We start from the raw sequence: 19,909 nt of genomic DNA, 5'->3' as shown, positions 1-19,909 counted from the left end.
GGGCCTCTGCGCATTTCACATTCTATTTAATCATCGGTATGGGGGGGACAGAAGTTTGGGGCAGGGGGAAAGGTCCTATCTCTTTTAAGCTCTCTCCAGGAGCGAGACGGTTTTTATACCGGCGTGATGGGTTGGGTTTGGGAGAAAGCGAGCAGAGGGGAGAATGGCGATTAGCTGGGACGTGGGGGACTGCGTCCTTTTCTTCCCCGCGGTTTCTCTCTCCTCCGGCTCCTCAGGCGCCGGTGCTGCGCGGGCGCGATGGGGCTGGCGCGCCGGCGGCATGGGCACGGCGCCGAGGCGAGCTACGGGTTCAGAGGGAGCAGAAAGGAGCCGTCAGCATCGCTTGCAAGAGATCCAAGGCACTCAGATTTCGCGTTTTAAACCAAATGAGAATAGGAATTTACCTCTCGGTTACCGGTGGCGGAGGGCTGAGCTTCAATTAAAGGCCTTTTCCTAATCGGTACTCTTTGTCCAATCGGTACGTTTATTCTTTTAAGACAGAAATCTAGCTAACGCAACGCTTCTTCAGTGCTATCGGTCCTGTCCGTAGAGGGTTACCCAAAGCGCGTTTTCCTTCGCACGTTACAAAACAAAACTGTACATGATATGTATTATAGGATGTATGCAGCATGGTCGGTTTTGTTTGCTCTCGTTTTTGTTTTGTTTCGCTTTTCTCTTTTCCTCTTTTTTTTTTCTTTTTTTTTTTTTTTTTCTGAACGGAACTGGAAACAGCGACGTGTTTGCTCAGCAACTAATCAGGGACAATTTAAAAAATAGCCATAACATACCATACATGCTGTCTAATTCAAAATAAAAAAACCAACATACACAACATGTAAATTATTGCACAAGAGAAAGGCTCAAAGTTTGCGTAAAATGCAATAGTATTGCCCCGATACAGATCATGCATTCAAACGGTGAGAACAAAAAGAAAATAAACAGGTGTGCTGGTGACAAGCACTTTCTGAATATCCTTAGCTTCCATTAGTTTAATCACGAGGGACTAGAAAACCTCTACAGGGAGATGGGGCGGGGATGGGGAGTATTAATATACCTCTATTCAGTTTTTATCTCATTATTCAAGACTCGATCACTGTGCCATTTTTTCATGTGTTTCTCCAGGGTACTGTACACGCTAAAAGGCATCTTACAAATCTCGCATTTGTAAACGTCCTTTCCCACCTGACCATGTGTTTTCATGTGCCGGGTGAGCTTGCTACTCTGGGCGCAGGCGTAGTTGCAAAGCTCACACTTATAGGGCCGCTCGCCCGTGTGGCTCCGTCTGTGGACAGTGAGATTACTACAGTTCTTGAAGACTTTCCCACAGTACTCACAAGTGTCGCTGCGTCTGCCCTCTTTTGAGCTGGGCCTCCCAGGGCCCGGGCCACTAATATGCGGGGTGCTCCCTCCGCTTCCCGTGCCGCTGCGGCCCGAGATGCCGCCATCCAGCTCGCCCGGCGGCGTGGAGAAGCGCAGGCTGCCGTTCTCTGACGAGTGCTCGGAGGAGGAGGCGAAGGGCGATTGTCGGGAGTCACCGAAGCTGAGGAAGGGGTCCTTCAGCTGCCGCGAGGCAGCGTAGCCGGCCAGCCACTGGGAGTAAACGTTTTCGGTGTTGGGCATGGCGGCGGCAGGCAGGTCGAACTCCTTCTCCAGCTTGATGCGTTTGGAGAAGGGGCTCAGGGAGCTGGGGCTACCAGCAGCAGCTTTTTGGACAAGCCGCCTGAGGCAGACTCCCCCGGGGAGCAGCCCCGGCCGTTGACTGCCCCGTCGTCGATGCGGTCGGACTCGCCGGCCACCGAGTCTTCGTCGCAAGTGTCCCTGTGCACCTCGGCCTCGGACAGATGGCCTCGTTTGTGCTTCTCCCCCAGCACCTGGTGGAAGGCCTCACTGAAGTGCTGCATGGAGCTGAGGACCATACCTTGCATGACGTCCGGCATCGACCGGCTCTCCTCGCCAGCCCTGGAGTTGTTCTCATGATGGCGGGCCGCCTCCAGGTTCATCCCGAAGCCGTAGTCTGGCCTCTCATTCTCGTTCAAGTCCTCCTCCTCTTCCTCCTCCTCCTCCTCCTCTTCCTCCTCCTCCTCCTCCTCCTCCTCATCCCCGTTCTCGGGGATCATGTTGGGGTCATTCTCGCTCTTGAACTTGGCCACCACCGACTTGAGGGCGCTGCTGGCACTGCCAACCAGGTCGCTGGTGCCTGGTTCAGGGGAGCTGGCGGTGGAGAGCCCATCATCCGACTTCACTGTCATGGGGGACGACTTGTGCATGTGTGTCTTCATGTGGCGCTTCAGCTTGCTGGCCTGCGTGCAGGCGTGGTCGCAGAGGTTGCACTTGTAGGGCTTCTCCCCGGTGTGGCTCCGGCGGTGGACCACCAAGTTGCTCTGGAACTTGAAGGTCTTCCCGCAGAACTCGCACGACTTGGACTTCATGGGCGGCTGGGAGGGAGGAGGAGCGGACTGCAGAGGAGGAAGGGGCGGCGTGGCCAGGAACGGGGGCTTGCTGCCGGGCTGGAAGGGCTGCAGCAGCCTTTGCATAGGGCTGGGCCGGCTCGGGGACAAGGGCGGGCTGGAGGTGTTGCCGGCCAGCTCCCGCAGCCGCCGGGAGAAATCCATAGCGGGCGGCTCCATTGCCATGGGGTTCAGTCGCAGCACCCTGTCGAAGGCACTAGGGTGATGGGTGGCCAGAGCCATTTCTTCCGCACCCAGGCGCTCTATGCGATGCGGATCCAAATGGTGCCTCGGGGGAGGGCTAAAGAGGGGCGGCGTGGGTGGGAATCGCCCTTCTCCCAGCCCCGACGCCTCTCTCGAGACCGAGCCAGGTATTCTGAGCAGGTTAAAAGGGTTATTGTCTGCAATGTGAATCCCGTGGAGAGGTGGCTGGGAAGGGCACTCTGCACCTAGTCCTGATGGGATACCAACCCGTGGCGTCAGGGGGCTGCCGTGCTCGCTTTCTAGGTAGATCCGTAAGCCGTGCGTGTTCTGTGCGTGCTGCAAGAGGAACCAGGCGCTGTTGAAAGGCTGTTTACAAGTCGTGCACGTGTAGCTGCTGGGCTCGTCTTTACCTGCAAAACAACACAACAGCAGCGTAAATGTTTAATCGCCCACCGGTGACTGAGAGCTCGCCTCCACGCCTAAGCTCTCCTTCTGCTTAAGGCTACGGCCGAAGGGGCAAAGGGACACGTGCGGGGCTGAGGGAGGCTCTGCCCTGCTCCCCACCTGCGAAACCAAAATCAGAAAGGGACAGGGAGAGGGACGGGAAGCAAGAATGGTGCGGAAAGAGGCAGACCAGGCGGGGAAAGGGCTGGAGCGCAGCCAGGGAGCCTGGCCGGCCGCCCCGCCGCAGCCGCCACGTCTCTCTCGCACTGAAAAGAGGCTGGGAACGGTGAATGGCGCTTTGGCAAGGAGCGAGAGAACTCTGTTTCGTGATAATTTATTTTGGGAGATAACACGGACATTATAAAAGAGCAACTGACTAATAAATAACCAAACAAAAAGCCGGCTAATAATGGCAGCCCCCTCCGATGCACGGCAAAACAACAGAAATGAATAACTTTCTGAGGGCCGTATGCACAGGAAGAGTAGTGGGGAGCACGGCGAAGGTGAGTGCATTTTTCTATCGATTCTGGCAGTTTTGTGCGTTAGTCACTTCATCCCCGTATGCTTTTTTTGCTAAATGCCAGTAACCTGCAACTACAGCTAAGGCAAGTACAGAAATTAATTTCCAGTCCTGCCTAGCAGTTCTGTAGAGTTGCTATTGTAGTGATTTAAAAAAAAACAAACAAAAAAAAAAAAAAAAAAAAAAAAAAAAAAAAAAAAAAAAAACACCAACAACACTCCTGAGGTTTGCTGAATAATAAAAATATCTCAGTCTTCCCAAGCAAGCTGTGCCCAGGGGGGTGCCCTGGCTCCAGACAAACCACTGTAGGTAGGTCTCTGCGTAAGATGACATGCAAGTTCGCCAAATTAGGTTTTGCATAATTGCCCAATATGAAGAAAAGGAAAATGTAAAAAAAAAAAAAAAAAAAAAAAAAAAAAAAAAAAGGGGGGGGGGGGGCAGATTTGGAAAGAAAACATAATTTTATCCGCAACCGTCTTGTTTTCTATCTCACTTGAAAGGAGAAGAAGAAAAGCTTCATCTGGGTGTTTTCATTATACAATGAGCTGAATAACGATTTGGGAATATGACAGGCAGGCAGCCCGCAGCGCCGGCTATAGCGACCCATCGCAGCCTCCCTCGCTGCCTCCCCGTTCTTCTATTATTATACATTTGGCCTGACAATCTGAATTGAGTGAGTAAAAAGCGACCCAACCATCTATAGCAGGCGTTTAACACTTTAGTCGCTTTAAAAGCTCTTGGAATAATATTTAACGTCTCGTCCTTCAACTGAAGCCAGCGTTTGAATAAAATGCATTGCAGCACTCACTATGTACCAGGCATGGGAGTGCAGATAAATACTTAAATCTGTTGAAATTAGAGCAAAATTCAATTGGGCTTTCACATTCCTCTGCTCATTTGTGAGCTCGGAAAAAATCTGAAATGTGAAAATTTCATCTTGCTTTGCCATAATGAAGTGGAAGTTTTTAACAACATGCTACAAGCCACGCGCCGGGGCTGTGGTGCGCTAACAATGTAATGCTACCTCGCCTCTCTATTTTATGTATTAGGTCAGAGAAAATAGCATTTTATCTTATAATGAGGATACAACATACAGTGCTCACTATCGCATTTTAGTATTCCCATCAACTAGATATTCTAGATCATAAGGGCAGCTAGTGTAATCATAATGTCAATGAGAAGGGCTGTTACGACTGAGACTAAAGATTACATGGAAAAAGCTGCTTTGAAACTGGTAATTATTACCAGTCCACTAATAGCAAATGATGCATTACAGTTTCACCATATAATCTGTATTTCACTCAGCTCCTGCCAGTACAGCCTTATTATATTACAGTGCTCACAAATTCTAAATTCCTAAACTACAGTCATCAATAAATGTGTTACTTGCCATAATTTGCAAAATTACTTTGTTCATAACATCTTCGACCGTTATAAAGACTAGAATTGATTTCCTGCATGGCAAAATTAGGGCTACATTGATTTAGTGGAGTGTAAAATGTAATACTATTCTTCATTTGCTTTCCTGAAAAACAAGTTTTGAATTCACCATCCGTGTTTGGTAATCAAGATAATAATTTAAATATAACATAATGTTTATGCACAAAACTTCCCTAATCTTAAGTGACCTACCATCTTCAAGGGAGCAACGTAAAAGCAGGCGATAAAATAAAGCAGCGAAATGGTTAAATCCACCAGCTATCTGCCTCCACCTCCTGCTCTGAAGAGACACAATTTCTAATTTGTCTATTAGTGCTTGATTAATTACGAAGGCTATTGACTGACCATATCACCACCTAGAGATACGTTCCAGTCTAATGCAGCCTTGCCAAACAGTAAGAATTACGGCAATCATCCGCTCATTACCAGCAAGGAGTGATGGGGGCATCGAAGCGGGGGTTTTGAGGAGCTTTGCCTTCCCTTCATCCCACCCCACCGCCCCTTGTTCTTCACCGGGCCGTGCTCCTGGAGATGGCCGCTTCCCCAGGGACGTCCGCGGAGGGGCTGGCGGGGGGCAGAGGAGTAGCTGCGCCTCGAAGCTCCATCTTCAGGAAAACACGGCATCTCCCAGCGGTTTGCGCTTCCCAACCCAGAGCGCCTCTCCCCTCGGGGATTAAGCCGAGATGGGCAGCCCAAGCCATCCCGACAAACCAACAGCTCGGGGTGCTCCTGGCCTCCTGCCCGGCTGTCGTGCCCAGAAGGTCCTAGTGGACCTCGCCAAGTGCTGGCTGCAGGCCTGGCTGTTAATGGACCCAAAGACTGCGGATCTGATGGTTTCTCCTAGCTACGGGCCAGCCTCCACGCTCACACACACTCCTCCACCAAGGACCAGAAAGAATTCAGGCATCCCAGTGGGCGAGTTGCGGACCCCAAAGGCAGAGAGGAAAGGAAGCAGCAGGGTGCTTTTGGAAAGTGCAACAGTGGGATCAAGTAGTCCTGTGCTAGCAAAGGACAGAGCTGCAGAGGGTCCCACCAGGCTCATTTCATGGCTTGCCTCATCTTCCACCGGGGCAACGCAATGGGACATGTTAGCCAAAGCAGCATTGCAACACCACTGGGGCTTTCAACCAGTTTCCAAGAGACTCACATGAATCCCCCAGATCTAGATGCAAAGAGGGTCACCAGCACCCCTGCCCATATCCTCAGCTGCTTTGCACTCGAGGACTTCAAGGTCCATAGGGACCATCCGCTGCCATCCTCTGACCTTTTCTGCGCTACGTGGCTCGATGTCCTGCACTGACCCCCACAAGGTCTTTGGGTACAGCGTAACCTCCTCCAGCCCCGCCAGCCGCCTTTAGGAGAAGCATGGAATCCCAAAGACAGCTGCTCAAACCAGATCAGAGCCATTCAAACCATATCAGAAGACAAGGAGAGGCTGAGCACCCACAGATGGTTTCCACCACTCGCCACACTCAGCTGCAGCTCTCTGGCGTCTACCTGAATCTCTCTAGCCACAGCTCCTATTCCTTCCCTTTCTGTTTGGGTATTCTGGAGATACATAGAAAAGCCCCTTGGTACACGATGCACCCCCCACATACCTAGGATGCACCCAGTAACCAAGGCACATTTCAAAATCAATTTATCCAAAAGAAAGAGCTTGAGCCCTTTCCTATCCCTCCTCGTTTTCCAAAATTTGAGTCATTTTCATGGCTTTCCCATAGCTCCACACAAACACAGTCTTTTGCAAACACAAGGGTTCACTCGAAGACCAGCCTCGCCCTCCTCACAGCAGCACCATGCTGCGAGGAGGCCATCTCTGTGCTAACACTCCCCAGGAGCTGCCTCCTCCTGGGGTCCCGCACCCCGGCCCCCATTCCCTGTTGGTGGCCAGGTCATATCCATAAGCACCCAGCAGACCCAGCCCGGCAGTCCTGCCAGAGCACCCCACAACCCCACTGCTATTTACCTGTACACTCATCTTTGCCTTACTCACGACACTCATCAGCAGCAGTTACGTGTCCATTTCCACCTCCACAACACAATGCTCACCACCACCACGATTCATGCTGGTGCCTGCTGACCATTCCCTCTCACCGAGGTTTCTCTAGCAGAGCCCTGGCTTCCCAAAATCTGCTGGTGGGCTCCTAATCCACGCGCTGCCCACCCCATCCGTATGTACAGTGCTCATTTTCCCCATGCACCATGTCACGCAGAACCAAGTCGAACGCTTTGCGAAGTCTATTTCATCTGCATTTATCAACCAAACGTGTCATCTCAAAGAATGAAATCAGGTTTATTTGACAAGATCTATATTCCATAAATCTAAGTTGAGTGGCATGAATTATATTCTAGCCTTTAATTCTTATCAATTGAATCTTATGCCAGCTCTTCAATTATTTTGTCCTGAACAGATAGGCAAGGTGTTACTAATGCTCCACCGGTTACCCCAGACACCTATTGACACTATTTTCCCAGTCCATAAGCTTTATTAAGAACAAGCATCACTTGCCAACATTTAGGGATTCTGGGGGGTAAGTTGTCAGGGCCTTTTAATTTAAAAATATTTATCTCCATTGGACCTCATATAAAATCCTCCTTGTCTGCAAATGAGCTGGAAAAAAAACACTATCACCCGCCTATTGATACAGAAACGTAACACTGCGTCTTTCCATCTCTTCAGTAAAAATATTGGTTAAAACACTGCTACCTTGATGCTTCTTTCACTTAAAAACAGCCATGAGCAACTTCTAGGAGCTCTAGTATTTCCAGGACCCTGCAAAGCTCTCTTATCCTCCCTGGCTGGGCCAGCACAGGTTTTCCTTGTTGTCTTAGGCTCCCCGTATCAGGTCTCTACTCATCGTGATTTCTCACTGCGATTGATTGCTATCTATTTTCCATTTTTTAAGTTGTCATATATCGATTTTTTTTTAATATCTAGTTGCTGTTCTCATCTCACCACTGAATAGGGTGAGGTGGGATTTTGGCCAAGGTTGCCCGCACCTCCCTGGCCTGCTCAAAATAAAAACAGCCTCCAATGACCATTCACATTTTCCTGTGTACATTTTTCCTCCCAGTCAATTTTACTGACAATTTTCTTCAGATTTGGGGAACTGCACCCCGAGGGCAGGGCAGGGCTGTGGTGCAGCCCCATTCCCCCTTCTCCTTGCAGCTGTGTCGGGGTTGAGGATCTGGCTCATGGTGCTTTGCGGGTTCGCACAAACCCTCTGAACCATGGGAGGTAATGCCTTGATGCCATGCACGAATCCTGCACCAAAAAATCCCTGTTGCTCAACCCTGGGGGAACTGCATGGAGATGCCCCATACCAAATACAAGCATAGGGCTGATACTAGTCCTGACAGGTCCCACACAGTGAACACTCATCCACGACTACAGATTTATTCACTTTGGCACCCCAGCCAGCAAACGGCCAGTGACACCACATCACTCTTCACTGGGGCACCACATAGTGCCTCTAGAGTATCAGCTCCTGCCTAAAAAAAAAACTTTCAGAACAGCTCTTACCTGCCATGCCCCCCCAAGAAGTAATTTTAGCAGGAACACATGAGCAACAGATTTAGCTTCTGATCTGAAAAAATGTTAACAAATGACTGGAATGGATATTGGCATTTGAGTGCCTTTAAGGGCAGTTGGCACAATTACTCAATAAAACATGAAGAGATGTCTGCTGTCAGCATTAAGGGGCTTTTCTAAATAACATAAAAAAAATAAAGCCGGTCCTTCTTCACTGTACTCACAGACCAACCCAACAAACTCCACGCTTTGCACGGATGCGCACGGCTGAGCAAGGCGACACCCCGGGCACTAGGCAGAGCCCCACGGCCGCAGCACCAGCAGCGAAGCCAGGCGAGGAGCTGGGGAAGGGACCAGCTGGGAGGAGAAGCTGTCAGCTAGATGCCACTGCTGGGAGGGAGAGAAAAAAAATCTGGAGCAATGCATCCAAGTTCAGCCATTGCCAAGTGAGTAATGGAATAATCTGCATTCGCGTGCCAATGTGCTTTGGAAGAGCTTCCTCCATTTCTCAAAAGTCAGGGCTGGATCCAGAAAAGCTGCTTTCCGGACACACGGGTGCTTTAGGGAAGAGGAAAGCCGAAACGATGCAGGCAGCATCCTCCTGATGCGACCTGCATAGCCCAGGCGCGGAAGAGGCCTGCGTGCCACAAGAGAAGAAGCTAACCATGAACACCACTGGTGTCTCACCTGGGGCATCCCGCTGGCTGTGCAGGGACACCCCAGTTTTCCCAGTGCTTTCCCAGTGCAGCAAGCAACGCCGAGGGGTATCCCATGGGCGACCCACGCCTGCCGAGCACGTAGCCGGTGCCTTTTGCCATCAAAATGCAGAGAGCTGACGGCGACTGGAGCACCTGCAGCAAGCACCTCCCTCTCTTCTGCTTGCCACGAAAAATTACTGAAGACAGCCTGAGCCAAACCCAGGGACTTCTTTATTCTGCTTTAATGTCAACCGATTGCTTGATTTTTGGACTGATAAATTTGGTGTTGTTATGGTATTTAAAGGGGGGAAGAAAAAACGGAGTTAATTGTTACCACTTGTGCTTGACTCAGTTCTCCTCCATCTGGCCTGTCAAATCTCTCTTCTTTTTTCTTTTTTCTTTTTTCTTTTTTTTTTTTCGTTTTTGGAAATCCGTACTGTTGAAATTCCTTCAACCGAAAAGTAGCGCCGTGGAGCCGTTGGGACACAGGAAGCTCAGCAGGGACGGGAGATAAGTGGGTCCACTCCCGGCTGCAGCAGCCCACTTCTCCCTTTAGCAAGAAATATCGCTGGCTCGTGACTCACCTTTTCCTGGTAGTCAGCAGCATCAGTACGAATGGGAAACGAACCAGCCAAACGGATTTTTCCTTATTGCACTAATCCTTCCTCCCGGTCCTCCAGATTGCAAAAGGCACGGTATTAACCTGGTCCGTCATCAACGGGTTATAAGTAGCTGTTAGCACTGTTATTATCAGCATTGCCGCTGCTGTTGTCATAATAATTAGAATACTGCTAATAAATAATAGCAGTGGCTGCATTTATGTACTAGAGGGTACTTTCTAATCTCTTCTGTTTATCACTTCCAGTGCTATCTCTGTGTATATTGGCATCGTGGTGTTTAAGGAAAGCCGGGGCTGCTTCACTGCTTTAGCACAGCAGCTTTCAGCCAAAGCCACTCTCCTGATTTCAAAATTGGGAAGTGAAGCCAGCTTGATGGTCCTGATTAATAAACCTGCATAAAAAAGGGACAATGTCCCCAAACTCCCCAGAAAACGGCATGGTGGTATCTGTGAATTGAGAAGCATTGTTACTGTTGTGCATTTAAAAAAAGAAGTTCTGCAAATGAAGCCTGAGCTGTTTATGGAAAGGGCTGATGTCAGGTCCTGGAACTGGGGAGTTGTGAAAATGTCCAAAATCTAAAACATGCTTTGCTTTGTGGGATCCTCAGTGGCCCCACTTGTTCTGTCCCAGCCTTTCTGTCATGTCTTCTCTATCACTTTGTACTAAATGTATAGCAGTAATTACTGAAAAAAAAAATCTTAAAATTGAGTTTTCTTCCTGAAAAGATTTTTTTTCCAATTCAAGCTTCCAAAAATCATTTTAATAAAATTGGCTAAATATTTTCTAGACCAAGTCTCAACAACGCCATTGTTTCACTGCGCATCCTTCTAAGAGCCATGCCAAAATGCCAGTGACTTTACCCAAACTTAAAAAAGCCACAGCAATAATGAAACCAAAGCTACAGCCACCCTCACTGCCATTCAGACAGTTAGAATTCAGGGTAGGACCTCCAGCAATTAATCTTTTTTTCCAAAAGCCGAATTTTCAGCAGGCACCTATTGCTATTTAAAGCCACCCACCAGCATCCCCACCAGGATGGTCAGAGGAAACCAGGTGCCATCGCCCACAGCACACTCGAAGCCTGAAGCCCCAGGAGATGGCAGCAGGAGTGACATGGCCCTGCGGGAGGGATGAGTTGGGGAGCAGAGAGAGAGGTGTGCTCCTTGCAGCAGCAGATGCCTTGCTGCAGCCTCATCCTGGGAGGAAGGCAGGAGCTGCACAGCTGCCCCTTGCAGGACAAGCACAGACTTCATGGATGACGTTTTTGGTTGGGGTCCCCAGTATTTGCTGTATTTACTCATCCTTCTCACAAGAACCCAGCCTGTAACACCTATTTCCCCCCAAAAATGCTATTTCCAAGTGACAAAGCCCATCATTTGTTGGGGCCGGGAGGCACAGGGTGCTGCACCCATGGGAGCACGGCACTGCTGCCTGGTGCACCCGCCTGACCTCCGCATCTGTCACCATTTTTGAGGCGATTACAATTTGGCCACCAAAAAAAACCTGCTTCGAGCTCCAATTTGGCAAGTAAGCCATCAGGCTGCAACTGATTTTGTGCTTTTTTAAAACTTCAGGGGGGTGGAAATCTGTCATGTCTCCATTAACCAGGAGCAGAAGAAAACTGCAGTAAAACAACGCTGGACTTGAAATCCAGCTCTGAATGAAATTGTAAAAGCAAGCCCTCAAGCGGGTAGGATCTGATTGCACACACGTATATGCTACAGCGAAGGAGAAATCCGGATGGTGCAGGAAACAGACCGACCTCAGCGCAACCCAGGGGGCTGCACAGCTTCCAGCATGGGCAGTGGCACCTGAGCAGCGCACTGCGGGGAGCAGCCAGACCTGGAAGGGGCACTCCTCCCTGATACCATCTCCCTTGTCTAAAAACACCATGAGCGAAGCAGCCACCGTCCCCAGCCTTTCCCTCCCTGCCTCTCCTGAGCCACCCCATCCCAATCCCGGAGCTTTTCTGGGGCAAATGCGGATTTTGAGTGGACTTTCAAAGAGGAGAGGCATGGTCAGCATGTTGCCTGCTGAAGCTGCTCCCTGGGACATGCCTAGCACCAGGCACGCCAGGAAGGTCTGCCCGGACAGTGGCCCACCGAGGAAGAGACCCACCTGAGCCCTGACCGCTGCAGGCATCAAAGCCCTTTCAAAGCCCAGCCCAGCTCTCGGGCAAACAATGCCTCGTTCCAACGGTCCGCAATTACGCATTTCCCCGATGGCTGCCGGGGACAACCGGGTTAATAATCCACTCTTTAAATACAGGGTAATTACATAGCTGCAGAGAGGCTCCAAATTATTTTATTCACTTTCATACACCTACATGATGAGTTGTTTCCTTTCCTACTTTGCGTTGGCTCCCTTTTCCTCTTCTTCTTTTCTTCCCTTCCGACAGCCCTATGACTAAACCTGAATAAAAGGCAGAGCACGCTTCAAAAAGTTTTTTTTAAAGCAAAACAAAACAAAACAACAAATACAGGAAAGGCCACGCTGAAACACTGCTGCAGGTCATTCCCAGCAGTGCCCGGAGCATCGAGGCAGGAGGCACCGCCACTGCCACTGAGGCACTGCTCCACCACCAGACCTCATCATCACCTCTGTCTTTGTTGTATTTTTGCTGCATTTCAAATGTTAAATCTTCTGGTTCTCTATCTAGCCGAGGGGTGGCTTTGGGGATGTCATTTCCAGGAGGACCCCACAGTTGGGGACAAGCACCAGGAGATGTGCAAGCCAAGGAGGCACCGCAACAGCCAAATCTGTTTTTTTCTCAGTGAGTGTAAAATGCTCACTCAGAGCAACGCTGCCCTGCTCACTTACTTTTCACACTGGGTTTGCTGTATGGACAGGGCTTGTAGTTCAGATTCAGGGAAGGGAAAGCAAAGATCCGGGACTGTTCCCCTTGGGAGCCCTCTTGCACCTTTTCCTTCCCAAAATGGATCCTCTGTGACTCGGCTACCAGCCTTCCCCTTTGGCTCACTTTCCTCTCACTTCCAAATTAATGGTATTTAGCCAGCAGCAAACCACCCTGACAAAGTGGGTCAGGGGAACCGCAGGTCCCCCAGAACAACCCCTCTGGCTGCAAATCACCGGTTCAGAAGGCAAAGGTTTATTCTGTCCCTGAGCAAGTTCAATGTCACCATGGAGTTGCAAGCACAGCAAGTGCTGAACCAGACCCCACATTTCGCTTTACAACTTGCACAAGCGACTGTTGGTAGAATTAATAAAATTTTTCTCTGCTTTGCAAATAGGACCAAAAGGTGTCGTAAAGTTGTCTGGTATCCTCCGGTTTATTCCGTCTCCTCTCCATAGTCGAGATATCCTTGAAGTTGAAAATGATATAATACTCAAAATATCTGGAGTTGGAGGATGTAAGACTTGCAAGGATTGCTACAGCTTTATTGCATTCCCAGGGCACGGAGAGTATTTACCATACATACATCACGTCAAGGAATGCAAAAAGGGCATATGAAAATTTCGAGATTCAAGCTCAGGAGTTTAAATTCACAGAAAGGAAGATAAAGAGTGGTTTTTCTTATTTATAGATTTGCAGATGAAATCCAACAAAACAGCCCTCCCCCCCCAAAACCCTCCTTTATGTCAGTAAGGCTGATTCAATTTCCCAGCTTGCAAGGTCTCCTCTATCCGAGTATTACCCGACCCCAATAACACACACTCTTCCAAGGTTAAGATCTGTTTCCTTACAATAATGCAGAAAGCTGTTGTTTCAGTTGCGGCTGCAGGATTCAGCTTTGAAGGACAGGTTAGTACCACACTACATTTAACTGGATTCAGTTCATCTGATTATACAGTGCCTTGCTTTCTGGAATATGTAATCATCTCTTTCTGATGACATTTTAAATATCCAACTAGACAAATAATTGCGGCAATAATTGATAGCTGAGTCAAGCTGGAAGATTATTGATTGGCACAGTACCCACTGAAACAAATGTTCATCTTTCAAACATTACAGTGAGGATGCTTAAATCTAACTTTTGCTGATAAATGATAAAAATTTGATTTACTGATAAAACCACTGGAAGAGAATATGCACTTCAGGATTTGATTACTTTGTGAAATTTTTAGAAGAAAAATTAGGCATCGGGATTTATATTCTATTTCACATGAATAATTGCCAAGCTAGGGATAAGGAGTTGAACATAAACACGTGCAGAGAAGTCTTCAAGAGTTGCCGATTAACTCTCTACCTTCCTGAATGCCCTTTATCCAGTGCCAATTGCTGCTTACGCAGGGCCGATCCCGCTGTCTCCCCGAGCATGGCCTGTATGGGTCTCGGTGCTGGTGGTGGGATTTGCATCAAGTGGGGAAGCTCCCTCGCCACTTTCTGGGCATCTCTGATCAGCCCAAAGCAGGCAGTCTAAACTCTTACCCTGCAGACGGAGCCAAAATGAGGTTTTGGTCTCATTTGCCGTGGTGTAAGTGAGGACTGGTGTCACCAAGACCTGCGGCACCGTGTCAGTGTAACAGCAGCACAGGCAAACAATGAGCTGCTGGGCTAAGGGAGAGGGACCACAGCAAGGCAAGGGCCTGAAATTAAAGAAAAGAACCCGAATATTTGAGGAGGGAACAATGCAGACAAATTTCAGGGTAGGAGATGAAAAATGCACTGCAATGTTTTGACTCCGAGCCATTAGGAGCTGACTGAGTCTCCCGACAGCTGCTAAAAACCAGGCGCTTGTTAGACCCGGGGATCAGCTGAGCCCTGACACTTACGGCATATGAGGGGGCTTGTCAAGCAGCCGCGCTCTGATTTACAGATCCTCAGTTAATTAGGAAGCCCTGAGATCCTCTGCCCATGCGGGTCACTCTCGGCAGTGCTCGGTGGTGTCCGGCCTCAGGAACGCAATCCCCGCCGCCAGCCCCGGCAGGAAGCTGCGAGTGAGGCTGCTGTGCTCGCACAGCGCGCTTCGTCAGCTGAAACAAAATGCTGATGAAATCTGCATCGCCTGACGCTATAAATAGCTCCAGTTTCAATTTATTCATTTTCTTTTCCCCCTGCCGACTGGATGGCACATCCAGCCCGGGACATTGGGGCAGCCGTTTATCCAAGCCTGTGCCAGCACAAAGCTCATAAGACAGGGAAGTGCTTTGCAGACAGTGAACTGCTCATCTCGAAACCCCAGTCCCGATCCCACAGCAGGCTGTGAACACTCTGCATCCCTATTTATGGTATTTCTTTCCGTCTTTGTATTTTTTCCCTCTCCCCGACCCTTGGTGCACATGAGCGCGTGCCTGCAGGCGCTTGCTGCCTGGATAGTAAAGGCAGGCAATGTGCAGAACAACGAATCCAGAGGGCAATTTTGTCCATCGCCACCAGAACTTGCTAACATGGGGAAGATGGGCGAGGAAAAATGGGCAGCACTTGCCCTGTAGTGCCAGGTGGAGAGCCAGTAGCCACGGAGCTGAGTAGAAGCCACTAACACATTACGCAGGAAAAATACTAGTTGGTACGGGCTGTGTGGGTGTGATGGATGGAGCAAACCTGAGACGCCACCAGCCAGAGAGGCTGTCCCTTTGTTTGGTCAGATGCCCCATGGTGTCCACAACAAGGCTTTGGAAACATTCACCAGCAATAGCTGCCATCAGCCTTTGCATGGGGTTCCAGAAAGACTCCTTTTTTGGGGACATCTCACAGCATTTCCCAATGTGACCAAGTAAGTGGGTGACCAGGGCCACGGCTGTTTCTTCAAATTACTCTCCAACAAAGTGCAGGAGAAGTGCAAATTAAAATAAAATCTTTTTTTTTTTTTTTTTTGCTTTTTCATATGCAAGTACCAAATAAAATGAGAAAGCTCTGTTTGGAACCACACGACAAACAGTGCAAGTCCCAGTGACAACCCAAAGGCAAAATGACAGACCCACAGTCACACAGGGATCCAGCAGCAGACACTAGAAAATTAACTCTCAGAAACAGTCTAGCATTGGCAGGGAAATGAATGAGATGATCTAAGAGATATTTTCCACCTCTAATAGGATTTGATGATGATTTTGCATAGGCTTTTGTGCTAGCCTGGCTTTTGATAAAGGCATGGTGTCTCTTTTCAACCCACATGCGAGTGCAAGATTAATAAGTTGCAAACTCGGCCCACCTCTGCTATAAATGGTTCCTGTGCATATAGGGGGGAAAAAAGCCAAGCTACGACTGATAAAAAAACACGGTTAACTGAGTCCGGCTAGTGTTTTTACACTCAAATCTTCAGTTATTAAGATATTCAGAAAGAAGACAAAACCTCTCCTCCAGCACCCAAAAGAAGTACTGGTTTAGAAGCCAGCGGGGGCAGCGATGTACAGAGCGTGTTCAGCTCAGGAGCTCTACCCCAGCAGATCCCCGTCCTTGCCAAAAACCCTGTGGAGGACCAGGGCTGGAAGCATCATGCCCACTAACTCCTAAAAAAATACAGGCAGCAAGAGGTGACTGTTCACCAATGCAGAAAGGGCAGAGCCCTTGCAGATGGTGAAGGCGCTCATTTGGGAAGATCGGGCTCGGAGAGGTTGCCCACTCGCGGTCTGATCGGCGGAGGATAACAGCAGAGGACTAGCCTCAAACGATGAATGAAAATTGTGTTGTTGGTAGGGAACATAATGAGAAAAAGAGTTTTTAAGTGTATCAAACGGATTGTAAAGAAGCCCATCTTTTTGCAAGATAAGCATTTTGTTGGAGGAAAATGCAATTAAATGTTTTAACTGCCAGCACTTAGATACCAGTAACAGCAGCAACAAAAAAAAACTAACCTAGACTGATTAAGTGAATAATCTCTGGCATATCCTGCATGGCCATACGATGACACCGCCTTCTTGGGCTGAACTCCCCCAGCCACGCTAAAAGTCAACCAAAAAGATGCATCGACATGGTGCATGCCTGGCCACTGGCTTGGGTATGGTGTTTTGGCCAAAGTGAGCCTTTCAGGTCGATTGCTGGTGGTGTCTGCTCTGCAGCCAGGTCCAGTGGGCGCCCCTGGTGGGGCCCAGAGCCGCGGGAGCGCGGCGCTGCACGCAGAGATAACGAGGTGGCAGCTCCTGTCCCAGAGCTCCCCGCCGTCGCAGTCACTGCCAAGCTGACAATACGGGCCGCTGGCTCAAACCGGACGCCACTTCCTGCTCCTCAGGCTTGGGAAGGCTGAATAGCTCTGGAGGTAAATGGCAGAAGTTTTAAGCCTCCCATTTTCCCATCTGCAGCTACATCTCGCCTTGCTTTTGAAAAACCACAGCCGGCCATTTGTGGTTGGAGTGGAAGAAATTGGCCTCACGTCATTTTTTAGTAATAACACAATAAAAGAGCAATAACGTTAATAACAATTAACACCGAGACGCTGCACTTAATTGCACGTCGAGTCCACAGGGCTCAGCACGCTTTGCAAATGACCATTACTGTCACGGAAAGGGAGCTGGCTGCTGCTGCAAAGGGCAGCAGCTCCATAAAGGACGCAAATTCACCTGAGCATCGCTTCACCCGCATGTTTTACCCCGTCTGGGGCAGGGAGGGAGATGGCTGGAGACAGGGTACATCTGAAATTGCCAGCGGGTTCACCTCATCGCTTCTCCAATGCCCTTGGCAATCCAGTTAAGATTTGACAGCATTTAAAGATGACAGTGCTGGAGGTAATGGGACAATGCCATAACAGGATTACAGGAAATGTGAAAGAAAGGACATACGTACGTAATGTCATTAAAGTAATGTCATCTATGAACAGCTTTTGCTTCCATTTCTGCTGACGAAGAAGTCACTATCACTTACACAACTCCTTTTAAACTCTGTTATTGCCCTAAATAGTTTACTTCTCCCTGGGAGAACCCCTTACCCATGCCGGTACAAACACTTTTGCCAACTTTCTGGCCAGGACCCGCGGTCCGAGGCAGAGCTGACAAGGGGCCAGGAGCAGGAGCAGGGCAGCATCCCCAAGCTGACCGCAGCATCCTTCCCTTCCCTGCCTCGCCTCCGCCCGGTGGCCCTTGCCATCAGTATTCCCTCTCGGTCCCGCCACAGCTGCCCCGACAGCCGCTAGCACAGCCTTCTCGTTGTCCCCCGCCAGAAGTGCTGCTGTGTGCCAAGCGACTGGCCGCGAACAAAAGCGTGTTTGACCAACACTTGTTCCCAAAACAAAACCCCGGCTGGAGGAGGAAGTCCCGGGAAGGAGGGGGAGCCGGGGCTGTGACGATTTTGGAGCCCCGGGACGCGCATTCCTGCCAGACAATGGTGTCTGGCCTCCCCATTCACCGCCCCACTGAAAATCCCCTCCTAAACGCCATGTTTATCATGGAGGCTAATGAGTGGAAGGGATGCCGTTAAACAGAGCCCGAGAGCTGCCCGTGCTGCTCCAAGGCCCAGGGTGGACGATAGGTGCCGCTTGCTGGGGACAAGCCCAGCGCCAGCCCCGTTGGGGACAGTCCCACTCCTCAAAACAAAGCACTTGTGTGGATTTTTTTATTAAAAAATAAAAGTTCAGAGGGTGAAAAAGCCCTCTCTGAAGTGGGGAAGTTACTTTGCTATGAACAGAAGCCTCCAAACGACTTGGGGAGGTGTATCTGGAGCTGAAGTTACTGCTGGGAAATACAGGGGCAAGTTGATTCCTTCTGCTTTGGATGGCTAAAGGTAATGGGCACGGAAATTCAGGGGGTGGTTCTGCTACCCCTTCTCGGTGATATTTACCCATCTTCTCTTTTTTTCTGAGCAAAACACTTCTTTTGAACTTTCCAGCCTTGCCTTAGATGACTCTTCTTCCTGAGCCTGGCGAAAGTAACTGTCATGTACAAGAGGAGCCTTTGCCCCCATCTATCTGTGAGACATTGGCATGTGAAGCCAGCGATTAGAGGAAACACCCTGCTCGGACAGCCGGCCCCCACCCTCGATAAGTACAGTTGAAAACCACAGGGGTTACATATTCCAGCTCGTGCGCTGCGTGCGAGCCCGACAATCTTATCCGTTAATAACCAGACGTGCAAATCTTCATCGCATTGAGCAACGTGACATCTGCCCGTTTAGGCAACGCGTCTAACAACAGCTGGGTTTGCGACAGGGCGGCCGGCTGGGATGTAGATGGTCACGGGGAAGCAGGCAGCCAATGTTGTGTTTTTGGAGTTTTTTAGCACCGAGATGGCAGCGGTCACCACATAGACTTCTGGCCCTTTGATTAACAGCTCAGTAACATCAAAATTCACTCCCCAAAGCAGGGGAAGCCATGGGTCATGGCACAGGCGGGATGTGGACACCAGCAGAAGGTCCTGCTGTCGCGGTGGCCACACGAGCGGGGACCTGAAGTTTCTGCTCTCCTGTTTCCCCCAGCAAAAGCCAAAGGCTCGTTTCCCAGCCAGCACGGTAGCCTGGATCCCCTGCTGCCAGACACAGCACCTCTGGCTTCCATTCAAATACAAAATGCTTCTCTCCTTCTGGAAAAGCATCGGTGGTATTTCCTTCTATGGGTTTACTGCAGGCTTCCCGTGGGCTTTGGTGGGAGCAGGACCGTACTGTCTGTCTGTCTGTCTGGCCGGGCATACATTACTAATGGATCACACTCGCAATAAACACAGATACATTAAAATTCCTCGCAAAGCCGTAATACTTGGCCCTCCAACAGCACTTTCCAGATGGCAACGAACCAAGCCCCGCAGAGTCGTCCCCAAGGAGGTGCACGTCACCGGCCCCCTTCAGCAGGTAGGGATGGAGAAATTAGGCAAACCAGCTCAGCTCCTTCTCCCCGGGCCCATGCTCAAGCACCGGGTGAGAAAAAGAAAAGCTCTTGCCAGGATTATAGGTTATTTTCTAAGATTTATTCACCATCTCGGCACCAAGGCTGCTCAGGGTGTATTTAGCAGAGTGTTGGAGCAGGGAGCACATCACCAGCCTGGCCAGGAAGCTCAAAACACCACGAACTCCTTGGTGTCAGACCCGCATCACCATTTCATGTTGGGTACAGCGACTGCATGAAGGCTCCATGCTTCGCCTTCAGGGGAGGAAGAAACTGAGTTACTGACTCCAGAGCTTTCTG

General features: G+C 49.7%; 1 protein-coding gene across 1 annotated transcript in view; it reads right to left on the bottom strand.

Annotated features, from left to right (window-relative positions):
• BCL11A (BAF chromatin remodeling complex subunit BCL11A) overlaps positions 1-19,909 on the bottom strand; it is a 67,152-nt gene that overhangs the window by 2,206 nt on the left and 45,037 nt on the right. The window contains 2 exon segments of the mRNA XM_040551430.1: positions 1-1,697; positions 1,700-3,061. The exon segment at positions 1-1,697 is cut by the window's left edge and continues 2,206 nt beyond it. Coding sequence (XP_040407364.1) covers positions 1,057-1,697; positions 1,700-3,061 — 2,003 coding nt within the window. The 3' untranslated portion in view covers positions 1-1,056.

The sequence above is a fragment of the Cygnus olor genome, chromosome 3, assembly GCF_009769625.2.
Source record: "Cygnus olor isolate bCygOlo1 chromosome 3, bCygOlo1.pri.v2, whole genome shotgun sequence".
NCBI classification, from domain to species: Eukaryota; Metazoa; Chordata; class Aves; order Anseriformes; family Anatidae; genus Cygnus; species Cygnus olor.
Note: the sequence above shows the minus strand (reverse complement) of the source record. Positions and strands in the feature narration are given on the sequence as shown.